Source organism: Nanorana parkeri, unplaced genomic scaffold (genome assembly GCF_000935625.1).
Source record: "Nanorana parkeri isolate BGI_ZX_2015 unplaced genomic scaffold, ASM93562v1 scaffold251, whole genome shotgun sequence".
Taxonomy (NCBI): domain Eukaryota; kingdom Metazoa; phylum Chordata; class Amphibia; order Anura; family Dicroglossidae; genus Nanorana; species Nanorana parkeri.
The window spans coordinates 502,831-527,226 of record NW_017306519.1 but is presented as its reverse complement, the minus strand read 5'-3'; the positions used below and the strand labels follow the sequence as shown (position 1 = coordinate 527,226).

The following is a 24,396-nucleotide window of genomic DNA, read 5'->3' as shown; positions in this document are numbered from 1 at the left end:
GGCCCTGCAGGTATTCGTTACATGGGATTATATATGGGGAAACTTTAATGGTTTGGGCTAGTTTTTATATTTTTGGATATTTTTTTTATATATATATATATACATGTTCATATATATATGTTCATAAATGTATAAACTAATGTGTTATATCTGTGACGAGTATGACATGTACGCTAGCAGATGCTTTAATGATAAAACTATTATTTATAGATTGATGACCTATATGATCTACTACTGAGGAAAGAAAGAGATTTCTATGAAAAACATAACAACAACCTAAAGAATAATTTTGTTCATTTTGCTTGGGATGTGGAAGTGCATGCTTAAAGGGAAACTTCATATTCAATTATCTGTACACTTTCATTTCAATCTGCAGTCAGTTGTGAATTTCCACATATACCAAACACAGTATGAAGCACAGTAGAGCCTTCACAAAAGGCAGAAGATATCTTTATGTCAGTGTTTCTTCACAATCTAATCTAATAAATAAGGGGTAAAGGAGAGGAAACACACCATGTTTACTGGCACTACTTCTTTTCTAGAGTCTGTAACGTGTAACTTTGAGAAGAGTCTGTGTGGCTGGTACCAAGATATGACTGATGACATTGACTGGAAGTTGGGAAGCTTATCAGATCACACAACAGGGCAAGGTGAGTTTGTCAAAGCTATTTGCTTTGAGCAGAGGCTTTTCTTCATTGGTCACTTTCTACTGAGAGTTATGTAGAAGTAGCATTACTACCCCTGGCAGAACACTTATAAATATTTGCAAGAAGATCGTCCTGATTGTTGCCCAAAGTGAGTACCTCAGGTCTTGTGTATAGGTATTTCTAGGGAGGATGCTCCTGGCTGATCTCTATTTGGGATCTTTTATGTTGTAAGACTTCTCCTGGTGGGTCTCTGTACTAGATTAATTCCTCAGATTTCATATTACTAGGAAGGCTTGCCCTGGCTGGTCTCCATACAAGGGGAGTTCCTCAGGTCTTGTATTTCTAGGAAGCCTTCTCCTGTTTTCATATTACTAGGAAGGCTTGCCCTGGCTGGTCTCCATACAAGGGGAGACCAGGTCTTGTATTTCTAGGAAGCCTTCTCGTAGCTGATTTCTGTATGAGGCGAGTTCCTCAGGTTGGATATTTCTAAAAAAACTTCTGGTTAGTCTTTGTACAAGGTGAATCCCTCAGATGTGGTAGTTCTAGGAAGACATCCCCTGGCTGGTCTCTGTGGGAGGTGAAATCCTCAGGTATTTTATTTCTAGGAAGACATCTCCTGGCTGGTCTCTGTGGGAAGTGAAATCCTCAGGTATTTTATTTCTAGGAAGACTTCTCCTGGCTGGTCTCTGTGGGAGGTGAAATCCTCAGGTATTTTATTTCTAGGAAGACTTCTCCTGGCTGGTCTCTGTGGGAGCTAAAATCCTCTGGTATTTTATTTCTAGGAAGACTTCTTCTGGCTTGTCATTGTACAAGGTGAGTTCCTCAGGTCTGCTATTTCTATAAGACTTCTCCTGGATCTCCTGGCTGGATCTTGTAATGCAACCCTGCAAGAGAGTGGGAAGACAGCAAAGACAAATGGAAAAGGGAGAGAATATATAATGATGATTTAAATCTTGGTACCCAGGAGGTGCCTGGATCTTTTAGAGCCATAATAGTGCCCTAGGAAATGGCATATGACCAACTTTATATAGAGTAGTAGTAGTAGTAGTATACATTCTTGCTAATCACAGTGCAATGTGAGGGCAGTTGTTATAATCCTGTACTGCCGCTGATGACAATGAGAAAAAGTTAAAAGAGCAAGGAGAAAGCAGTGACATATGGCCTGCTATATTTTGTGGTAACCCTTTTCTCTGTTGTAGGTCGTTATATGTATGTGGAAGGAGATTCTCGCGAGGATCGTGGTAACATAGCACGCCTTTTATCTTACCCGCAATCTAGCTCACAATCACAGTGCTTGTCGTTTCACCATCGGATGCATGGCCCAGATACAGGTAAAGAAAAAAATAATTCTAATGCCTCATCCCTTATTTTAAAGGAAGCCTGTCTTTTTAAATATGATAGTATCATGGCCATCATACAGGTCTAAAGCTTCAATCCTCCTTGTCATTGACCCAGGACAAATAAGCACTTGTTCACTTGTTGCATGCTTGCTCTGGGTCTGTGACTCAGAAAGTACCAAACCAGAGACAACTGGTCAAATAGTATTTTTGGTAGGCAACTGCAGCAGATGTGCGCATTCTGTCTAGACTTTAAAGTGTCACACAGAGATGACTTTTTTTGGAAACATTTGGTGATCTGGGACACCGCACGCTCACACCAGGCTCTCTCTTGCATTCCATGTAGGCACTTTGAACATATTCAGTATATATGATGGAGGAGAAGAGAAGCTGATCTGGACCAGCTCTGGAACCCAGGGAAATCGCTGGCACCGAGACTCTGTCACTCTCACTGGCCAGAACTATCAGGTAAGCATCCGCAGGAAAGCTATGCTTTCATATGGGGAGAATCGACTCCATGTAAACAGTGTCCCTGATGGTTACTAAACCTTGTACTTCCAGGGAACTTATACTAAGATAGGGGCTGTCTGTTTTCAGTACTTTGTGTCACTGACCCAGAACAAGCATGTAGATTAGAGAGTGAAATCCGCAACACCAGTAAAAGTAAATTAAAAAAAGAAAGGGAAGTAATCGCATAACTTTTGTACATAAGATAAAGTTGCCGAAGCATTCAGGATTTAATTGCAATTTGAGGAAAGTATTTTAAAAAATGTCTTCTCAATGCAAACACTGGTACAAACACCGGGTGCGCCTAGCAAAGCATCACAAACCAGTGGCTGGGATGGTGTATTGGCCATATGGTACAATCGTAAGTAATGTTTATTTATTTCCCATTTGCCAATGTTTTAGCTAATCTTTGAAGCGATGCGGGATGGATCTGTGGGTCACATTGCCATTGATGACATCACTATCACATCTGGCACCTGCCCTACTCCTACACGTTGTTCTTTTGAAGCTGGAACCTGTGGCTTTTCCTCCGAGGGAACATACACATGGAAGTTACATCAGCACAGTCCCTCTGAATCGCACAATGGGCCTTATTTTGATCACACTCTGCAGACCTTTACAGGTGACTGATCTCTCATATCTTCTGACAGCATGAGGTTGACTGGGGTGGCATTGGCTAGATGCAGTATGGAAGTGGCAGGAGGCTTTGCATGGTACAGCATTAATTATGCACCCAGGAAAATTGTACAAAGTACAAGAGCCCTTCGTCTGAGTGAAAGGAAGATTAAAGAATTGTTTAATATAACATTGGAAAAGATGTGAATAGTAAGGTTTTTTACTGTAAGAGTAGTTACTATGTGGTTAGGAAGAGTTCCCTAATGCAAGAGTGACAATGCATAGATAGGAAGAGTTTCATACTGTAAAGGTGTATAGAAATTGCTGAGGGTGGCTGGTTGTGTGCGCATGTTTATTCCTATGGAGAAGGGAAGTCTACCTGATCCTGCAGGCACCTTTCCTCCAGCTCGCCTGTCTTTCCATCCTTACTTACTCTTGTCATCCAATCCGCAGGATTTTATATGCTGATTGATACCAGCTCTTCCTCCTTGCCCTGGAAAAAGACCGCCATTTTGACATCAAGTAGTTACAGTGCTCAACCAGATGAAGCCTGTCTGAACTTCTGGTACCAGCTAGGAGGGGCAGATCCAGGTAAGAGATGGTGGGCTAATACTGAGATTCCTCAGTTACATTTAGGGTTTGTGTCAATGGGCTTTTCTTTGCTTCAAACAAGTATGTCTTTCCATACAAGTCTATGGGAATGCAAAACTCACTTGAAGCAGGTTAAAAGGAGGTCAAATGCTGGTGAAATGCACAAATCTGTGCCGCAGGCTACAGTTTAGACAGGGGTCAATGTAATCTATAAGTAGCATAGGCTAGACGTTTGTGCTCAGCATTGTTCATGGAACCTACTGCTACAAGGTACTTGTAAAGTAATAGGTATATTAGAAGATGTGTTGGCCCTACAATGCAGAGAGTTGTACAGTAGAGTAAATTAAAGGGACCCTGTCAGGATAGAGATGTTGGAGCTCGAATTGCTGCTAAGTTTGGAATTTACATGCTTTGGAGCTCTCATCCTCATCCTTACTTCACTACCTAGTGAGTCACTGACTTGTCACAAATATTAGCTAGTGAGGTCACAACTCCTGGCCTCATTCACACACAACGCAAGAGCAAAATTGTATATTGCGTAAATACGCGTATGTGCGTATATGCAATCCCAGAATGCATCATTCATAATAGAAATTTTAATGAACTGTACATGCGTATGTGCGCGTAAACACGTGTATATGCGTAATACGCTGCGCTGACTCATCTCGGTTCCATTCTGTTTTTGCGCATTTTTACGCTAGGCAAATATACGGCTCCATACGCAGCTATGTGTATGGAGCCATTTATTTGCATATGGGACAATACGCACGTACACGCTGTAACAAGGACACTCCACTGTAGTCCAGGTAAATCAAGTAGAATGCAGTTTATTAAAAGGACAAACACAAAATAGCCTGCAGCAGCAGCATAAGACAGTCCTTTATATGGCTTTCCTCATGAGCCCTCACTATGCTCTCCCAGCAGTGTGTCCCAGCGGTCCTAGGGTCACAGACCTTCCTGACCTCTCCCAGCCTTCCCTGGCTGTTCCACGTGTCCCACACGCACCTGAGTCTGCTGTGGCTTTGTGCTTCCTGCACCCACACAACTCCAACACTCCCCTGAGCACTGGGCTGGCTTCCTGATAAGGCTGCTCTCAGCCACCTGATTAGCCCAGGCTGGTCAATGGCAAAACCTGGCCCCAGGACTGGAGATCTCATCCCACCCAGAGCTCTACGAAATCTCCAGAGCTCCAGATCCCAGCTACAAATAGGAAAACCTGGACAGACCTGAAAAGCCAGGTTCTTCCTTATAACGTGTTTCACATTCTGGACCCTCTCAGCCCCTCTGGCTGAGAGTCCTGGGTGCCAAAGTCGCCATCCTACACCGTGGCATCGGCTTACACTGCCACAGCGCGTATATGTGCGGCAGTATGAATGAGGCCTTAAAATCAGGTCAGCAGGAACAGCTATCTTCTGCTTTTACCCATCTTTGGGTATCCTGGCCTGTCTTTGTTCTGGGTCAACCCTGGAGCTTGCATGACAATAAAATCCAGTCAGCAGCACCAGCTATAAGCTGCTGTTTCCTATCTGTGGAGAACTTTAAAGCCTATAATGTTTTCTTCAACTTTTGGATAGAGAGTGGAAAAGTTAAAACATCCTTTAGGTTTTGGTTTCTGTCTGCGACTGCACTCTACATAGCAAAATTAATACAATAAACTGGATCCTGCGAGATGTAACTAAACACCCCTAGAGAAGGTATAAACAGGGACCCTTCGTGCCCTTTAACAAATTTTTCAGGGTCTCAATAGCTCGTAGCTGGTTATACATTGTTGGAATTTTGGCCAATTCCTGCTGAATCAGATAAAAATTGATCTACGTTTGTCCCTTCCAGCACCACCCAGTTTGACAAAAGTCAATTTTTCAATCAACTTTTGTCGAAAGAGCTAGGTGGAAAATTGACCACCGAACAGTGACAGCAGCCAATCAGCTGCAGCCATGTTCCGGTATTCAAGCAGCCACTGGCACCGGCTGTCAGAATACAATAGCCGGCAGGGGAGATTCCTCCATCCATGCTAAACAGAGATCTAGTGATGGCCAGATTTAGGCTTACAGAGCTTTTATTTATAATCAGATAATAAAAAGGAAGAGAATGGCAAAAAAGAGGAGGAGTAATAATAGTTGCCCCCCCTCCCCCTGCCCTTATGGGCTAAGTAGTAGATGAAATGGTGTGTACATGGATAGAGAACTGGCTACAGGAACGTGTCCAGAGAGTATTGATAAATTACTCTTTTTCACATTGGTCTAAGGTTGAGACTGGCGTGCCTCAGGGTTCTGTGCTAGGCCCAATACGGTTTAATCTGTTTATTAATGATATTGAGGAGGGTGTTAATAGCCATGTTGCTGTGTTTGCAGATGATACTAAAATCGGGAGGATAATAGACACGGACTTAGACATTATTACATTACAGGAGGACCCGGATAAAATAGGGGAGGAGTGGGCAACTACATGGCAGATGAGGTTTAATGAACTTTGGGGTTAAAAACAGGCAAGAGGAATACTTATTAATGGAAACTCCACTAGGGAAGTCACAAATGGAAACATATTTGGGGGTCATAGTAGACCACAGATTGAACAATAGTTTGCAATGCCAGGCGGCGGCAAACAAAGCGAGCAGAGTACTTTCTTGTATTACAAAGGGAATGTACTGTAGAGACAAAGCAATAATTTGCCACTTTATAGATCACTGATTCGGCCTCATCTTGAGTAAGCGGTTCAGTTTTGGTCACCAGTCCACAGAAAGGATGTCCTTGAGTTGGAGAGAGTCCAGAGAAGGGCAACCAAACTCATGAAGGAAATGAAGGACCAAAGCTATGAGACACGGTTACTAAAGTTAAACTAGTTCACGTTGGAAGTGAGGCGATTACGAGGTGACATGATTTTGATGTACAAAATGTTTAGTGGTGATGGCAACATCTGCACTAAACTTTTTACAGTAAACTCCCTAACAAGGACTAGAGACCACCACCTAAAATTGGTGGAGAAAAGATTTATCCACAAAGGGCGTAGGGGCTTCTTCTCAGTCAGAGTGGTGACATTTTGGAACTCGCTGCCACAAGCAGTGATATCAGCAGAGAATATTGATTCGTTCAAAAATCAATTAGATACCTTCCTAAGAGACCGTAACATACAGGTACAGGTACTCCTAAATACTAGACTTCACAGGGACTCATATACACAATCACATACAGACACACATACAGACACACAAGGATTGAACTTGATGGATCTGTGTCTTTATTTAACCTCAAACACTATGTAATACTATGTACCCATTGGGTTATGTACCAGAGAAAACGGTTGTTCTCAGTCTTTTCCTTATATGATTGTAGTGATGCAATAACTAGTGTTCTAGTTGTATTACAATGTGTTTACTTTCTAATAACAAAATGACATCTAAAAACAAATTATGTTCCCTTCACTTTCTTATTATTTGTCTTGCTGTGGCATCCTGCAATAAACACTGCTTTATCTTTGACAGGAAAACTGACTGTGTACATTGAAGAGGATACTGGAAAGAAGAAGGTGAAGAGAGAGCTACTGAGTATCAGTGAGAACCATCAAGAAAGCTGGCACCACAAAAGCCTCGCACTCCAGTCTGAGAGACCCTGGGTGGTGAGACTAATACCTTGTACAGTCTATGTTAGTGGTGAATAGAGGAAAACTATACATTTAATACACCTACATTGTTCGAGAATAGCCAAGGAACTTTGCATTTATAACCTTTTATATCTGCCTTTTCCTTCCATGTACACTGTAGACATTGCTGTGTTGACATTCATCTTGTCTGCAGTCTGTACTGTAACTGCAGACAAGGAGTCTTAACAATACAGACATGGTTTACTCAATGTGCAAAGCTCAGTCATGCATAATAGTGTCTATCTTTTATTGATTTGATCATAGTAAAGTTTAATCTGATTGGTTGCTATGGGGTACTACCCTTTACACATTATTCTTACCCCTTGCTCTGCTGATACTGGGGCAACTGTCTCTCTTCTCCGTGCAGCTGTTGTTTGAAGCAGTGGGTGCTGGTGGAGATCGTTCATATATTGCCTTGGACGATATTCATATTAGACATCATCGTTGTCATGAAGCAGGTAATAAACAAGTCCTCAGTTTTAGTAATCCCTACTGCTATTTTAGCTATGGAGTCAGAGAATGTATTCTGTCTCTTCTGCAGTATCATGTGACTTTGAATGGGGAACATGTGCTTGGACCAATGTTCGAATCCCCCTTATGGACACTTACGATTGGGACTGGACATGTGGGAATGCTCTGGCCAGACCAAACTTCGCTCCAGAGAAAGACCACAGTCCTGGCACACTGGAAGGTAGGGGGATATGCTATATGTTCTACAGACCATTTATGGTAAACCTGTACTGAGAAAAATATGGAGGCTGCCACTGCTGACCTCTGTTTCTGAAATTGCCAGTTGCCTGGCTGTAATGTTGGTCGAGCAGGTACAGTAATTTGAGTCACAGACCCTGAACAAGTATGCAGATCAGCAGTTTTGACTTCCTGCTGACTTTCTAACCTGTGTGAGTGTTTCAGGTCAGCCAGGCAACTAGAGTTCAGTGGGCAGCAGCACTGAGAGAAGCAGCACTCACAGCAAAGCAGCACTGAGAGAAATACAGAGGATGTCATATCCTCTGTATTTCTCTCAGTGCTGCTTTTCTTTATAGTAGAAGGAAAGGCAGCTACTGCCTAAAGGCCCAAATGGTATCTAATACATTCCTTTCACACCTATGTCGGTTTTCTTTTAAATCACACAATTTAGATATAGTTTTTTAAAGTGACTGCATTAAAGTACCTTAACTATTAACAAAAATGTATCTTATTTGTGTATCACTTGGCTGTATATGCTCAAATCATCTCTGAATTGGTGCTGACACTGTCCTTTCTTCTGGAGGGTGGCTACTTTTATTCCCCATGGTCCCTGTGTGTGTTGTAAAGTAGCCACCGCTACAAGCTCACTCCCATGATGAACTACAATCTCATGTTTAGTTTACTAATTTGTATTGAGATTGTAGTCCAACGCTTGGAGCGGTGGCTACTTTACAACACACACAGGGACAATGGGGAACAAAAGTAGCCACCCTGCAGAAGGAAGGACAGTGTCAGCACCAATTCAGAGATGATTTCAGGATCTGATGCACACATAAGACATTTTTGTTAATAGTTAAGGTACTTGAATGCATGTTTAAGATTTAACGTCTGAGTTTAGTGTCACTTTAATTGTCAATGTCTGGTCATGTAGCCAGAAACTATTGGTGCCGCTTCTTTCTGCGGGCACATATTACCCTGAGGGCTGATATAGGAGGTAGGAGCCGTATTACTATTCATATCCTCTCCTCACGTCCGACGCTTCCCCTCACTCTGAATGCTCTGTAATTGTGCGTAAACTCCGACAATGCTCTCTGCTCAGGTACAATGGCAGTTCATGCTCAGTAAGGGGAAGAGTCTGACCTGAGAAGAGGATATGAATACTAAAGGAGCAGCAAAACTTTCAGGCGTGGTCAATGCTTGGGGATCAGCCATTTCAATAGTGGCTCATCCCTGTTGTTGGCTCCGCATAGGAACAAAAGTGTAATTCAGGGGAACAGCAGGTTCAAGTGGCAAAAGGCTGTGAAGCTGGAACATAATGTCAACGAGCATATGTTGTGGAAACCTTGTCATTTGTGGCTGGAAAGACACTGTAAGGTCACCTCGGGGTATTTGTACGGACCTGAGCTCCTTTTGCCATCAGAAATGCCAGTTCATTCATTAAGGCCTGGTTCACACCTGGGCATTTTACAGCCCGTTCCTACGCTCTGTAAAACGCTCAACATGTGAAAACCAATGATTGCCTATGGGCATGGTTCCCACCTGGGCGTTTGACAGTGCGTAGGAACGCGCTGCAAAACGCCCTACGCCCAAAGAAGTACAGGAGCTTCTTTGGGGCGTATTTGCCGCGCGTATCCATTGGGATACAGCCAGGTAGCCCTCGGAAACGTGCGTTTGTTGCGCGTTTTTTTTTACAGCGAATCGCGGTAAAAACGCGTGGCACGAAACGCGCGACAAACGCGCATATTCGATACGCCTAGGTGTGAACGCAGCCTTACACTAGATAATGCCAAGGCAGGAGGATGTCTTGCATCTGCCACAGTATCTTGAGGAAAAAGTGGGTAGGGCTTAAGGGGATAAGTAAAACTAGACAGAAACACTGCAAGGGAAAGGTGCATGAAAGGTTTTCTGACTGTGGAATATTTTAGGCCTGTGCTGTAGCTGAAAGGTGCCTACAACAAGGTCCTTCTCCATGTTATATGAACTACACACAGATGACTGTATTCTAATATAAGGCACATCCTAGACATTATAGAAATACTAAAGTAGAAGTCATGATCTCTATTTTCCCCCAGTGATGTCTTCTAAATGTGTCCAGCAGCATCCTGTAATAATTTGTCACCCAGTTTGGCTGCTTACATTTTCCCCATCTAAATATAACTTACAGTTGGTACATTGTTCCCCAAAACTTTTTTCTTTTAATTTATTAAGTATGGGCCTCAGCGGAATTCCTGTGGCAATTTATAACTTTATCCGATTCAGTGTGGCGCTCGGTTTCATGATACATCTGATATCTGTAGGTCATCATTCTAACTCAATAACTTTCATACCCCCTTCAGGACACTATGCATTTGTGGACACAGGCGCAATGCATGCAGAGGGAACCTCAGCTTGGCTGATCAGTGAGCATCTGCCTGCTACCGGTGGATCCTGCTTCAGTTTCTGGTACCGTACAGACTCCCAGGACCATTCCCGTAAGTGACTGGACAAATCCTGCACACTGTTTCATCATACCGGTCATTGGTTTGCAATTTGTGTGCTTGGAACAAACCACCTAAGTAGCAGTTGCACATAGTAAAAAAAATATATACTGAATCCTTAAAGTGTAGCTCTAGTTTTGTGTAGAAACAAAAACATTTCAGAAGATCTATATAAGGTACAAGGCTGTCAGCAAAACTTCTCACAGATTCTCACCTGTTCCTGTCCTGCAGGAACTGATGCTTGCCTTATCATGGTTTTCCAAACCATTTCACCACCATCTGCTATCACATGGGGGGGGGCTTGTAAGGGGTACAGGTACTCCTAGAATGAGATCCTAATAGGTTGGACTTGATGGACTAATGTCTTTATTCAACCTCAAATACTATGTAACTATATTCTAAGTAGGAGAGTCCTGCTTCATTATCACTACCAGAGCAGCCTCAGTGTTATAAGGAACATCATGTGCACTCATTTAGCAGAACTTACAGGTGGAAGAACTAGGAGGACCTCGGCACTGTAATGATAATCAGGCACAGATGAGTGAGCAGGAAGCTGTGATGTCCTTCTGCAATAGAAGGTGTGCATAACACAACATACAAATATTTTTGCAGAAACAAAAATATCAATAAAGTATTAAGCTGTTTGGTTGAGTACTTGTGTTTCGTCATGTATCTTGTGGTAAATGTCCCCCTGCACAACATCTGAATGCACACATTATACTGAACATTTACTCTCTGTTCTAGATCTGGCAGAGCTGGTTCTATATATCACCAGTTCACAAGGCCTGCAGCCGGTGTGGGTTTTGCGTGGCTTCCACAGCAATGACTGGCAAGAGCAACAGCTACAGTTCAACAGCACTGTGGAGTTCCAGGTAAATCCTGTAGAATGATTTTAGAGTTTTAAGTGTACCTGTCACCTGTACTCAGAGGTGAACCAAAATGGGTTTGGTTTTTAAGCTGATCTGAACTGTTCTGCATTGTTTCTTTGTGGAGTTGGCCATTTTGGTAAAGACCGGGCTTGGCTTTGTCATGCCAGAGTTGGCCCCTGATGAGGGAATATTCAAGAAGCCGCAGGAGAGGTTCATAAAGCACAGATCCATGGAATGAATGAAACAGAAGCAGGGAGATACTTGCACTGCAGGTCCTCAGGTACAGCTTTCTCTCCAACAAAGAGCATAGCAGTGAAATCATCAATTCTCACTCCAAATGTTATGCGCCTAGCAGTTAGAGGCAGCACTCCCTTGTATTATCCAACACTGCAGATGTAAGGCACAAGACACAGTATAGTGCCTAGGCATAGGAAGTGCTGGTCATTTTCAGGAAGAACTCCAGAAAAAAAATGTACATTTTTCAGGATACTGCTGGAAAAAGTAACCTCTCTAGATGTTCCCTATAACATAACAAATGTTAGATTTTAACTTTCAAAGTATTTTATTAATTTTTTAGGAAAATACATAACGCATATACATATATAACAACAACAAAAAAAAAATCAACCATCATTGGACATCATGAATCCAGTGGGACAGCCCATAACCGCCATAGTATTAGTAGAAAAGAAAGCCCGGGTAATATGCAAGGCTACTAGGGCCTAAAACTCCAATGAATGGGCCACTGAGGTACCATAAAACATAGGACTAATCATGGCCAGTCCCAAACAAAATAACATAGTAAATATAGAAGTAATATGGCACCACAGCGCACCCTTCCAGAGGTGCGGGAGTAGCGAGATCAGAGGTCGGTAAAAAGCCGATCAAAGAGGTAGTGCAAGAAAGGAGAAAGAGAAAGGACAGTAGAAAAAGAGTCATTATCCAAGTCAGTTTACGCTTGAACTATGCAAAGGACACCTTGTCCGTCTTGCAGGCTTTGGCATAAGATATCTTAGCTGCTATAACAATAAAAGCAATCAACTTAACCCGAGGCTTTTGTCAAGGAGGGGATAGAGTGGCTAAGAAGTGCAGAGCGTGGGTCCTTAGGGACCCGCACTCCTGTCACTCGAAAAATCAATGCAAAGATTCTGTTCCAGAATGGGCATAGGCTAAAACAGAGCCACCAAGTGTGAAACATGGTGTCCAGATCCGAGCAGCCTCAAAAACATAATGGGGAAGCATCCGCAAAAATGGTCCCCAGCCTGGAAGGGACAAGGTACCAGCGCATGAAACACATTTTAGTTTTTGACTTCAGGCCCACTTTAATATAGGGTACACATGACAAAGGATTCTAAGAGCACTATGGGTGAAGAGATAACACAGCCGAGTCTGCTTCCTTTCAGATGAACTACCTCTGATTGAATCCCTATAAAAAAAGCTGTATAATGGCTTTGGAAGCAACAGAAGAGTTAAAGGCAGCAAGTGCTCAATTTGCATACAAAGATACAAAATATTCAAATGACATTTTATATACCGGACTAAAAAAATATATTTATTACTTACTAAAATGTACTATTTAGTGCTGAAAAAATAACAAGGAAAATAAGCCCAAAACTTGTCTACATTCCCTTGAAACCAGAACTATGGGCAACATGCACACATCTGCAATAAATAGATAAAGTGGAAAGCTGGTAACCTGTTCCTCCCAGTGACTGTTACAGATTGACAATTCTTTCACCTTTTAAAAACTTGAAGCATAACATCCTGGAAGAAAAATGAGTCCCTGGCTGTTAAGATAAACATGTCTTCTTTCTCTATCGCTCATTGAGGGACATAGCTCTGAAGAATCCCAATATGTAGGGTTATGCTGCTGCTTCTAGGAGAAATGGACACAAGGCAAACAAAAAATTAAGCTATGGCTATATCCTTCGGCTCGTTTGTGAATAATCCTCTAAAAGCCTGTCACTTTAAGAACATAACCCCTCGCACCTCATGCCTGCCCATTCTTGCTTAATGTCCTCCGGAGAATGGGTGTCTCCTCCTCTTCTGGTTTATTATTTTAGTTTATTTTGTTTCTTCATTGAAGATTCTACTACAAGAGCTGCTAGTTGATTCATATTGGATATTATTAAATCCTGGGAGGCTCTCTAGCTATCCGACTAGACTTAGAGATTCATACCGGTAAAAGTGAAATCCTGAAAGTCTCTCTCGTCTTCCGACGGCAGGACGTTTCTGGTCTCAGTATTTATGCTTTGCCCTGCGGTGGTCATGCAGCAGGTTGTTTCTGGTCTCAGTATTTATGCTGCATCTTGAAGTGGTCCGGTGTTACCATAGTCGTTGCTTTAAATTTTCAGTCAGGCCAGTATTATATGCTATAAATTGTGAAAATGTCACAAAGTGATAAACAATTTTGTGTTATCCACAACACCTGTGTTGCACAATGCCTGTGCTAATATTAGTTCAGAAAAACTCTTGGTCTATTGGTCAAGACACTATAAACCATAATAAACATGGAAAACATAAATAAATAAAATGTGAATACCAAAAAACATATACTTGTGCTAGTACATCTCATAGAATGTGTACATATAGAAAATCCTATATTAAATCTCACAAGTGATGTACAACTTCCTCTTAATCTACATAACCATATGTGAAGTCCATTACTTCTGGATACAAAAAAAGTCCTTGAACTATGTGAAGATATATCTGTGACGGACCCCCGTACTCAGGATGAGTATGTCCGCCGCTGTCTTCTTCCTTGCTCAGGAGATATTGGAACCCGCTGATCTGTAGCTCCCCGTTTCCCCAGTCACTCGCCAAGGCTTGAGTGTAGGGTAAACAAACTCTGCTTTATTGAACAACTGCACAAACTTTTATACAGCAAGTGATGAAATCAGAATATAATCCCATCACATCCACCTCCCCTCCTCCCAGACCATCGGTCTGCTCAACACCACAGGTGTCCACCTGCTAACGAACTCCAGACAGCCATAGCAGAAGCCTGGCCAGAATGTCATTGTTCTGAGCTCCCTCAGAGAACAATGGGAGATAACGAGGGATGGTGCTGATAGTCTTTCCATAACCAGTTCACACAGCATAACGCACTCAAACATAACTCAATACCAATACACATTTAACTTAACCAATACACATAAACTGATCACCATGTCGTCACAATATCTTCCAACTTTTATAATCCACACCATGTCCGTCACACCATAAACAATTAGTGAATCAGTGCTCTACCTCCACCGTGCTCAAAGATAAGATCTGGCCGCACTCACCGACTCCTATTGCTCACCATATTTCAGATGAACAACTAGCGCTTTGTTTATATATTTATAGAACCAAATCCTCTCCTTTGTTTTTGATCCGACAATAAATTGGGGTATATTCCTCCCAACACTGGCTTATCTTTCCAAAACCGTATAACACTATTCCTCCATCTTCCACCTTCTCTTGTGCTCAGAGAGAGGAAAAAAGGCTTCCCATAGTGTAGTATGTCAGAATAAATGTATTTAAAATTATTAAAATGCACTTACAATTAAAATAAGGCGATTGCACATGGATTGTGTCACTGGAGTTCCTGTCTCTGCAGACCATCGCCTCAGAGGAAGTCAATAGTAACTAAATGCATCAGGTGGGCGGATCCATGCGAGCATTACAATCATGTTGTTCCCCATTAGGTCTCCTCTTCCTCTGAGGGTTTTATCCGTTCTACAAACACCCCTTTTGAACCTATTCAAGACATTTTTTTGTACTGGTTATCCAAAAAGGTTGCCTTTCTTGTGGCCATTACCTCACCTAGAAAGGTTTCCGAGTTGTCTGCCTTGTAGGGAACCCTATTTGGTTCTTCAGAAGAACAAAGGATTCCTTTTTACCTAAGGTGCTTTCAGCCTTTCATTTGAATGAAGACATTGTTTTACCTTCACTTTATCCAGCTCCTGTTCATCCTAAGGAGATTTCTCGTCATCGTTTTGGATGTAGTGCGGGCATTTAGAGTTGGTCATCCACGGCTTCTTTTCGATGCTCTATTTGTTCTTCCGGAAGGTTCTAGAAAATGATGTTTAGCTTCTAGATCCACTATTTCTAAGTGGATTAGTCAGGTTGTCATTCAAGCTACAGTATGCGTTACGGGATAAGGTTCTCCCTTTTCCTGCTTCTGCTCATTCTACTAGGGCGGTCAGTACTTGGGCATTTGAAAATCAAACTTCAGTTACTCAAATTTGCAAGGCCACAACTTGGTTTTCTGTTCACACTTTTGCTTTAAATAAAGTTTTATAAAGTTGATGTTTCTACCTCCTCTGATACTAGTGCTGGGAGAAACGTTCTACAAGCAGCTGTTTAAATAAAAGGTTACATTTTTTGTTGTTGTTGAATTGGTTCTTTTAGCTGTTGTGGTGCCCACCCCTCTATTTGGATTGCTTTGAATGTCCCTACATCTCAGAATTCTTCAGAGCTGTGTCCCTCAATGGGCGATAGAGAAAATAGGATTTGGTTACTACCGTAAAATCCTTTTCTCAGTCTATTGAGGGACACAGCTCTCTCCCTTCATTTAGTTTCAAACTGCTTGCTACAAACTGACAGGTGGGAAGGGTTAGGTCCTTAAAGTGTCAGGCTTTAATTTTTTTTGCTTGCCTACTGTCCATTTCTTCTAAAGGGGAAGCAGCATAACCCTAGGTATCAGAATTCTTCAGAGCGGTGTCCCTCAATGGACTCCAAGAAAAAGATTTTTTTATGTGAAGAACAAATTCCTATTTTTCCCATTGCCCATTCCTGTATAATTCTCATGGTCTTACAGATTGTATTTGAGGCATCGAAGGGTTCTCGTCCTCAAGGTTCCATTGTGGCACTGGACAATGTGAAGTACACTCCTGACCTACTCTGTAATTCGGAGCCAAAGCACAAAGGTAAGAACTCCTCCCGAATATTGAATTTGAATGGTAAAATCTGTTTGTTTGGAGCTGGAAAACTATTTTATATTTTAGAATTCTTATTCTAGCAATTGCTCCTGTCTGCTACCAGTTACATATTCATTTGTACAGGCATATTATCTCAAGTATGAAGTAATGCTCCTGGGTCCACAACCTTTTTACTGACTTCAATTGGGTAGCTGAGGTAGCCATGTTTTGCAGTAAGCTTCATCAAGGTCAGAGGCACTTTTTAAGGCCCAAAGGGTGTATACAGTGGTTGCCACAAACCCAAAACAAATGCTACCCTGGCAGTGGGGGCTGCAGAGGGATAGACAGACGAAGAAGCCCATCCACTTTTATATTTCTCCTTCTCTGGCGGTGGATACATATGCACAGACACAGAGGGGATTGAAAGCATCACTGTTACTATTATGATGCTATACATTAAATGTCTGGATTCAAATCTGTCTTATTGGGACATGGAACATATAGGCAGCGAGTGCTACACACGGAGAGGAGAGGCTGCTGAGCCTTATTAGTGGTTTCATACATGGTGGAGTAGATTAAAGGAATATAGATAGGGACTACACAAAATTGAACTGGAAATAAGTAGGCAGACTCCTTCATTCGTCTCTTCCCCTGTGGCCCCCACTGCCAGGGTAGTGTAGGCTTTGGGTTTGCAGCAACCACCATATACACCCCTTTGGAACATAAAAAGTACCTTGATGAAACTTACTGCAAAACAGGGATAGGTTGCTAAAAATTACCCATCAACCCAATGAATTGGGATTACTTACAGTGACCATATTGCATAGATTCTTCTCTCAGTTCTTGTTCCTGTGACACGGACATGAATTGGGGGGTTGTCATTGTGACAAGAAGGCGCAGACAATAAATGAAAACATTGTCAGACATTTTAAATCTTTTTCCATTTTAGTAAAATGTGCTTTTGTCTGTAGATGTGTACTAGCACTTCCTGTCCTGATCGGAAAGAAATATCTAAATAGAGGCTCTAACCCTTCCCTCCTCGATCTCAAACACAATAAATCATTTTGGCTGAAGTTTATGTTTTATTTTTATATATGTATTTACTTAGATTTTTTATTATGTAGGGTCTTGGCATTCAGAAAATATATAATGTTGGGGGGTTTTAAGTAATTTTCAGGCCTAAAATGTGGAATATAACATGGGTGCAAAAAATGAAAAAAAGGCCTCAGTCATGAAGGGGTTAAATAACATTTAGAACAGGGCACATTTATGATACTCAGCTTGCAAAGCATGGTGGGCCTTTCCAATTAGAATGTATTCTTAAAGTGTCTGTCAAGTTTTCTTATATATTATTGACAAGCAGAAAATGGGCCTCTACTGGCCTTTGTGGCTGGAGGCACTGTGGAGCATTTCATCCTCAACGTTCACAGCAGAAGCACTGAGGTTCTCCAAGTCCTTCTCTCAGCAACTGAGCTCACCCTGCTCCCTTCTTCTAGGGAGCATGTTCTGTGTTTACATTAGGGATTAGAAGGCTGCAAAGTCATTGCTGAGAGGGGTGAGCTAAGCTGCAGAGTTACTGCTGCAAAGGGGAGCAGGGAAAGCTAACTAGCTGATTTACTGCTGGCAGGAGTAGCTGAACTGTGGAGTTACTGCTGGGTGGGAAAGCAAGGGGAGTTGAACTGCTGAGAGAACTTGCCGAACTTCCATGCCTCTACAGTGAATGTTGAGGATGAATTGCTCCACAGTGCTTACTACAGAAAAAAAGTCATCAAAGTACACAGTGCTTGAGTAGTATGCCCTCTCCTTCCGCTGTTGCCCCATTCAATTAGGCCCCATTCACACACAAGTTGAAGCGCGATAAGAAGGTTTACAAGAAGTGCCTCAATGCAGGACACCGGGCTTAAATTATATTCAATGGTGCCCTATTTACAGTCCTGGCCAAAAGTTTTGAGTGACACAAATATTAATTTTTCACAAAGTCTGCTGCTTCAGTTTGTATGATGGCAATTTGCATATACTCCAGAATGTCATCAAGAACTTCAAGGAGAAAGGTTCAACTGTTGTGAAGAAGGCTTCAGGGCGCCCAAGAAAGTCCAGAAAGCGCCAGAACCGTCTCCTAAAATTGATTCAGCTGCGGGATCGGGGCACCACCAGTACAGAGCTTGCTCAGGAATGGCAGCAGGCAGGTGTGAGTACATCTGCACGCACAGTGAGGGGAAGACATTGGAGGTTGGCCTGGTGTCAAGAAGGGCAGCAAAGAAGCCACTTCTCTCCAGGAAAAACTGATATTCTGCAAAAGGTACAGGGATTGGACTTCTGAGGACTGGGGGGAAAAGTCATTTTCTCTGATGAATCCCCTTTCCGATTGTTTAGGGCTTCCGGAAAATACCTTGTCCGCAGAAGAAAAAGGTGAGCGCTACCATCAGGCCTGTGTCCTGCCAGCAGTAAAGCATGTGTGGTGTTGCTTCTCAGCCAAGGGACTGGGCTCACTCACAATTTTGTCTAAGAACACAGCCATGAATAAAGAATGGTACAAAAACATCCTCCAAGAGCAACTTCTCCCCACCATTCAAGAACAGTTTGGTGATGAACAATGCCTTTTCCAGCACGATGGAGCACCTTGCCATAAGGCAAAAGTATAAGTGGCTTGGGGAACAAATCATTGAAATTTTGGGTCCATGGCCAGGAAACTCCCCAGACCTTAATCCCATTGAGAACTTGTGGTCAATCCTCAAGAGGCGGGTGAACAAAAACAAACCCAACAAATTCTGACAAACTCCAAGCATTGATTATGCAAGAATGGGCTGCCATCAGTCAGGATGTGGCCCAGAAGTTGAGAGACAGCATGCCAGGGTGAATTGCAGAGGTCTTAAATAAGAAGGGTCAACGCTGCAAATAATGACTCTTTGCAGAAACATAATCTGTCAATAAAAGCCTTTGACACTTATGAAATACTTGTAATTATACTTCAGTATACCATAGTAACATCTGACAACAAGATCCTAAAACACTGAAGCAGCAGACTTTGTGAAAATGAATATGTGTCAGTTTAAAAACTTTTGGCCAGGACTGTACACCTAAGCGTAGTGTTCCTTCAAGCTTGTTGCCTCAAAATAGTACTCAAGCTTCTTTTGGGGCAGAGTCCCGCATTTTGGCCTCAGTAGACTTCTAAGAGAGCCAGTTTCAATCCAGGCTTCTACTACGCAACATTCTGTCATCAGTTAGGTTCCTGAACAGATCTATTCTTCTGGCATCAAGGACCAGGTTTTCTCTAGCCTGGTGGATTAGCAAGTCAGCTCTGAAATGGGGAAACCCTTTACTCCTACGTTCTGGAAGATCCTCACAACAGATGCCAGCCTGTTGGGCAGTCTGGTCTCATTTTTCCATCACCATCCTGGAACTTCAGGTGATTTGGGTGTCTCTGCAGCACTTAACCATCCTGGAAGAAGGTGAACCAGATTCAGCTGAATGGAGGTGGCATATATCAACCATCAGGTAGGGATCAGAAGTCTAGGTCTAGCCAATGCAAGATAGTTAGTTTGGATCCTGTTCTGGGCAGAACTTCACATTCCCGCTTTTGTCAGGACTTCCTTTTTGACTAGTAGTTTCTGTCTTTAACCTCAACCGGGACATTGTTCTCCTGTCCCTCTGTCTGGCTCCAGTTAATCAAAAGGGAATCTCTCTCCTTTGACTGAAAGGGCTCTCAGTCACTGCTTCTTCAGGAAGGCTGGTTCCTTTTATATTCTGGATGGTCCCCGTAGGGGTACACTGGCTTCTTAATCCACCATCTCGCCTTCTTACTATTGAAGGTTTCCCTGAGGGTTTAGCAGGCTTCTTAACCCCCAACCTTGTGGGTGGCCGAAGATCCAAGACAGTGACATCACAATCTGGCTCCTGGCACCTGTACAGGGCGCGCAAGGAAGCTGTACAAGTGGATGCACATATGGATGGAGCTCAGTCCCAGCACAGCAGCCCACACTGCGTTCCATTGCAGTGCAACTTGGGTCACGACTTAATGAGCAAGGACATGTGGGTCTTGAGGTTACACAGGTTGAGAACCACTGCTCTAGACTGTACACAGAGGCAGGTGGGAGCTCTGTTCTCCAGTGATATACTTGATGATAATGTTACAGGTAGGTTCATAGGTGTTGTCCCTCATAAACTAAGTGAGTCAGTCACTCCCTGGACAGTGTTGGCATTCCACCTCTTTAACCAACCAGAGTGCTGTTTGCATTTATGTGGACAGCAGACCCATATGGAGAATAAGCCAAGATGCTTTCTGTAGGTCATCACAGCTGAAGCATAAATCCACATGCTCAAATAGGAAATAATCCACTGCCCTATTCTGGTTGTGACCTTCACATTCATCAAACTGTGGCAAAATGGTTTAAACCATTTAAAAAAAGGAAAGATCCCCTTTTAAGGCCTTCACGAGGGCCTTACTTCCTGACGCTGAGGTAACATTTCCACTTTGGCAAGAATGGATTACAAATGAATATCCACTTGGACAGCCTTCGCTAAGAGCTAGGATTGTACAGTTAAAGCAATGCAAGAGTGCAGCTTCAGATTTTTATAAATGGCAATTCCTGAAAGATTCTATTCAAAGTGACATCAAAGTCAAAAGATATTTTTCCCTCCCCCCAATGTTAATGCCAGCACTTACCTTAAATGATATCTCTTAATCCGATCTTCTTTCCTGTCCTTTTCATCTGTCCCTCCAGCGCTGCGGCGGGTCTCTGATCCAGCGCCGACTCCTCTGTGCTTGCTGGCACTTCCTGTCCCACGGTATCTGCATGCGGGTGCACGCGTCCATAGACTTACCTTGTGTCTCTCCACGTCTCCCGGCCGAAAATGTGAACTGCGCATGCAGCCGCCCGAGCATTTTCACATTTTCGGATGGGAGCACGCGGGGTAGACACAGGTAAGTATTAACCTTTAAAGCGGGGTTTTGTTTTGTTTTACACTTTTTGCATATATCTACGGCTTGCTAGCAGTAGATATATGCAAACAAAACAGAGGGTTTAATAACCCTTTAACGTTTGGATCCGTTGTTGATGTCAGTGAGTTCATATAAAGGCGGCCTAGAACAACCTTTCACATTGTTATCTTTTAGAACAGATATCATGAAGAAAACAGCTGCCATTGCTAATCACTAATAACTGATATTGTGGACTTTTGTTCTAGCGGAGAAACAGAATTCAGGAACGATCTGGGCCACAGTTATCATTGTGATCATCATCCTCCTGTTTTCGCTGCTAGTCTTCTTTATCTACCGGAAATGGAAGAGAAACCATGGGAATGGCCCATCACTGCCTGAACAAGGGGACCAAATAGACGGCTTGGATAATGTGTCATATGAGCAGGTAATTCATTTGGAAGTACGTAGAGGCTCTTGCACTCTATGTGCCAGGCAGTCAGGTCTGGCATAGTGTCAGATAACAGAACGGTATGGAGGTGTCTGGTTTTAGTCAAACATTTGCCAGAGGCCTCTGGCAGCTTTCAAGATATATGCGAGATATACACGTGGGCTGAATCAGAGAAAACCCTTCAATTTCCCCATCCATGCTAAACACAGTGGATGGAGGAAATCTCCCCTGCTGGCTATTTGATTCTGACAGCTGGTGCCCACAGCTTCCAAGATACCTGAACTGTGATTGCAGCTTATTTGCTGAAGTCACATCTTAGCCAACAATTTTCTGCCTGGCTCTGATTTTTCACTTGAAGTTTGTCAAGCCAGTGGCACCCACAGTTAGAATTTCAGCCAACATTCTAACAGTGAATGGCTAGCTTAAGGGGGTCTAAGACTAACGAGACTCTCTCATACCTGCAACAGCCTCCCTTTTCTCATGCACAGGACTGGCCATAGTGATGAGCAAAGCTTCAACTATTCATTATATTACAGAAGGTTGCTTGCCCCTTGTTGTCCATTCCTAGTGACCAGTCAGATTGGCCATTATAGTGATGGGCCAATAGAAATGGGTGGGGACAGGACTTAGAAGCAAGCTCTGACACCACCCAGAAGTATTCAAGGTGGTTTTCACCCCAGCATGCAATTCTAAAAAGGAAGGTCTGGCAGTACTGCCCTCATTAAGAAAATCAAACTGCAATTTGAATTCTCCCAAAAATGGTCAAAATGTCTAAGAATTTCAAGAATTAATATTTTAATTAGTGCAAGCCTGGCATGGAGCCAACTCGGCTGCCTCAGCAGTCTTTAAAGTAGAACTATGAGGTGAGTGAAAAATCACTCATCCTCATAGTTCGAGGCGACGTGTGACAATGAAACTGTCACACTTCGGCTCAATAGATCGGGTAGTGAACACATACCGTCACTCGCTCACTTCTCGATCCTGTCCCTGCAGAGAGCTGTGACTGTCACTCACGGCTCCCTGCAGGGATTCACCCCCTCCCTTGTCCGATCCTCCAGCGCTGACTGGAGGAACAAACTGGGGAGGGGGCAGGTACAGCTGGCTCTGTATCACGCAGCTGGGTGGATCTCTACAGTAATGTCAGGATCCGTCCCTGCTGCTGCAGTTTCAGCATACCGCGAGCTATATACTGAGCTTTGGGTCACGGGAGGCCGTCAGTATATGTCCTCCCGTGACCCTGAGGAGAACGATGGGGAAAAACACTTACCCCATAGTTCTCCTTTAAACACCTATGGTTTTAGGCACATTGTAAGGAGATGTTCCTCTTGATTCATCACATTGGGATCCACAAACAATAAGCAGGTTTTAAAGACAAAAGTGTGACTAGGCCCTAAAAGAATGAGATTTACTTTGGATCATATTAGCATTGCGGATTCTTCCTGGAATGAGCAGCGCTGAAGTGATGTAAAAGTACCGTTCAATCCTGGAGTACTGTGAGCCTAGCCGGCACGTAAACAGGCTGGGCATTCAAGAGATGAGCAGAATGATGCGAGTCAGTCTGCTTGTAAATAAAGTGCAGCACTGGACCAAGGAGGAAACTAGGGACAGAGCTGAAGAATGGGGATTTATTTAATGGTGGAGGCTGCATTTATATCAAGTCAGAGCATTACCTGCCGATGATACAATGCCATTCATTCTATGGGGTTCCAAAAACAGCTTGAATTCCATCAAGATGCAAAACATGTCTCCAGTACAACTCACTGACCATGTTCGCATTTCAATGCATTCACAAAATAGTACACTCTAGTTCAGTACATGATAAATGCTCCTCAGTGGGCAAAGGGACAGGGTCTCTTTAATCCTTTTTTTTTTTTTTACAGCCTTTGTAACCAGCTAAAATATCCATCTGTATTTAGTTTCAGAATGAAGACATGGCTTCCACCAGCTCAGGGAGATGAAAGTTAAAAGGCCATCCAATCACAGGGCAGTAATCCTGGACCTCCCCTGCATATCCACCACTCTGAGAAGACATCTCATTCAGACTGGATATCTAGTCTGAGCCTTGATGACGGGGACTCTGTGCGGCCCCAAAAGCGCTTGCCAATTGTTTTTCAATAAATGGACTTTTGCTGATTATGGTGTGCTGGTAACATCCTTTGAACACTACATGCATATCACGGTACCATCCATGGTCACTGCAATCTTAATTCTTCTTGATACTGGATGAGATTCATGCAGGGGATCTTTATACACACGAGAGGGGGCAATCTGAAGCTGATTGACAGGCTGTCCTGGGGAACTGACATAAAATTGACATCCGAGCCAAAAGATCTAACACTTTTGGTAAAGTATCATTTCTTTTTAGCTGCAGGCAATTAAATAGCCATATACATCTGACTAAACCATTTGGTCCTAGTGGCATCGAGATTTGAGTAGATGATTCGAACTGCAGTGTGAACCATCTCTTTTCCAATCTTGGGAGAGAACTATACATATAAAAGTAGAATCTCTTTGAAGCTGATTTTAGTTTCTAGTCTATGGTGTGGTTGTGATGTATACTTAAAATAATTTAGTGGAAGTTTGTTTTTGCCTTACATAGAAACTTGGCAAACTGCCAGTTCTGTGCCTGCTATATCTTGCGCAGTATACATTTTGACCTGTGGAATATCTGTTGTCAGAGAGAGATCACGTGTCAAATCTGTACATTATGTTGTTACATTCTGCTAAGCTAATTGAATTCCAGGAGTTACTAAGTTTTGT

The 24,396-nt window shown here is 42.8% G+C and overlaps 1 protein-coding gene across 2 annotated transcripts; it reads left to right on the top strand.

The window, feature by feature from the left end:
• The first annotated feature begins 533 nt into the window (after nt 1–533).
• Nucleotides 534–23,615, top strand: LOC108787269 (apical endosomal glycoprotein-like). Of its 2 annotated transcripts, XM_018556770.1 has the most exons (14): nt 534–650; nt 1,847–1,978; nt 2,331–2,452; nt 2,894–3,113; nt 3,560–3,697; nt 7,176–7,309; nt 7,701–7,791; nt 7,875–8,024; nt 10,357–10,491; nt 11,242–11,369; nt 16,171–16,279; nt 18,145–18,146; nt 21,460–21,633; nt 23,553–23,615. In XM_018556770.1, exons 1-14 carry the CDS (start codon nt 593–595, stop codon nt 23,592–23,594), a joined length of 1,635 nt encoding a protein of 544 aa, XP_018412272.1. In that variant the 5' UTR covers nt 534–592; the 3' UTR covers nt 23,595–23,615. The 2 variants fall into 2 exon arrangements, with proteins under 2 accessions (XP_018412272.1, XP_018412273.1); XM_018556771.1 differs by lacking the exon at nt 18,145–18,146 and having other exon boundaries at nt 21,458–21,633.
• The last annotated feature ends 781 nt before the right edge of the window (nt 23,616–24,396 follow it).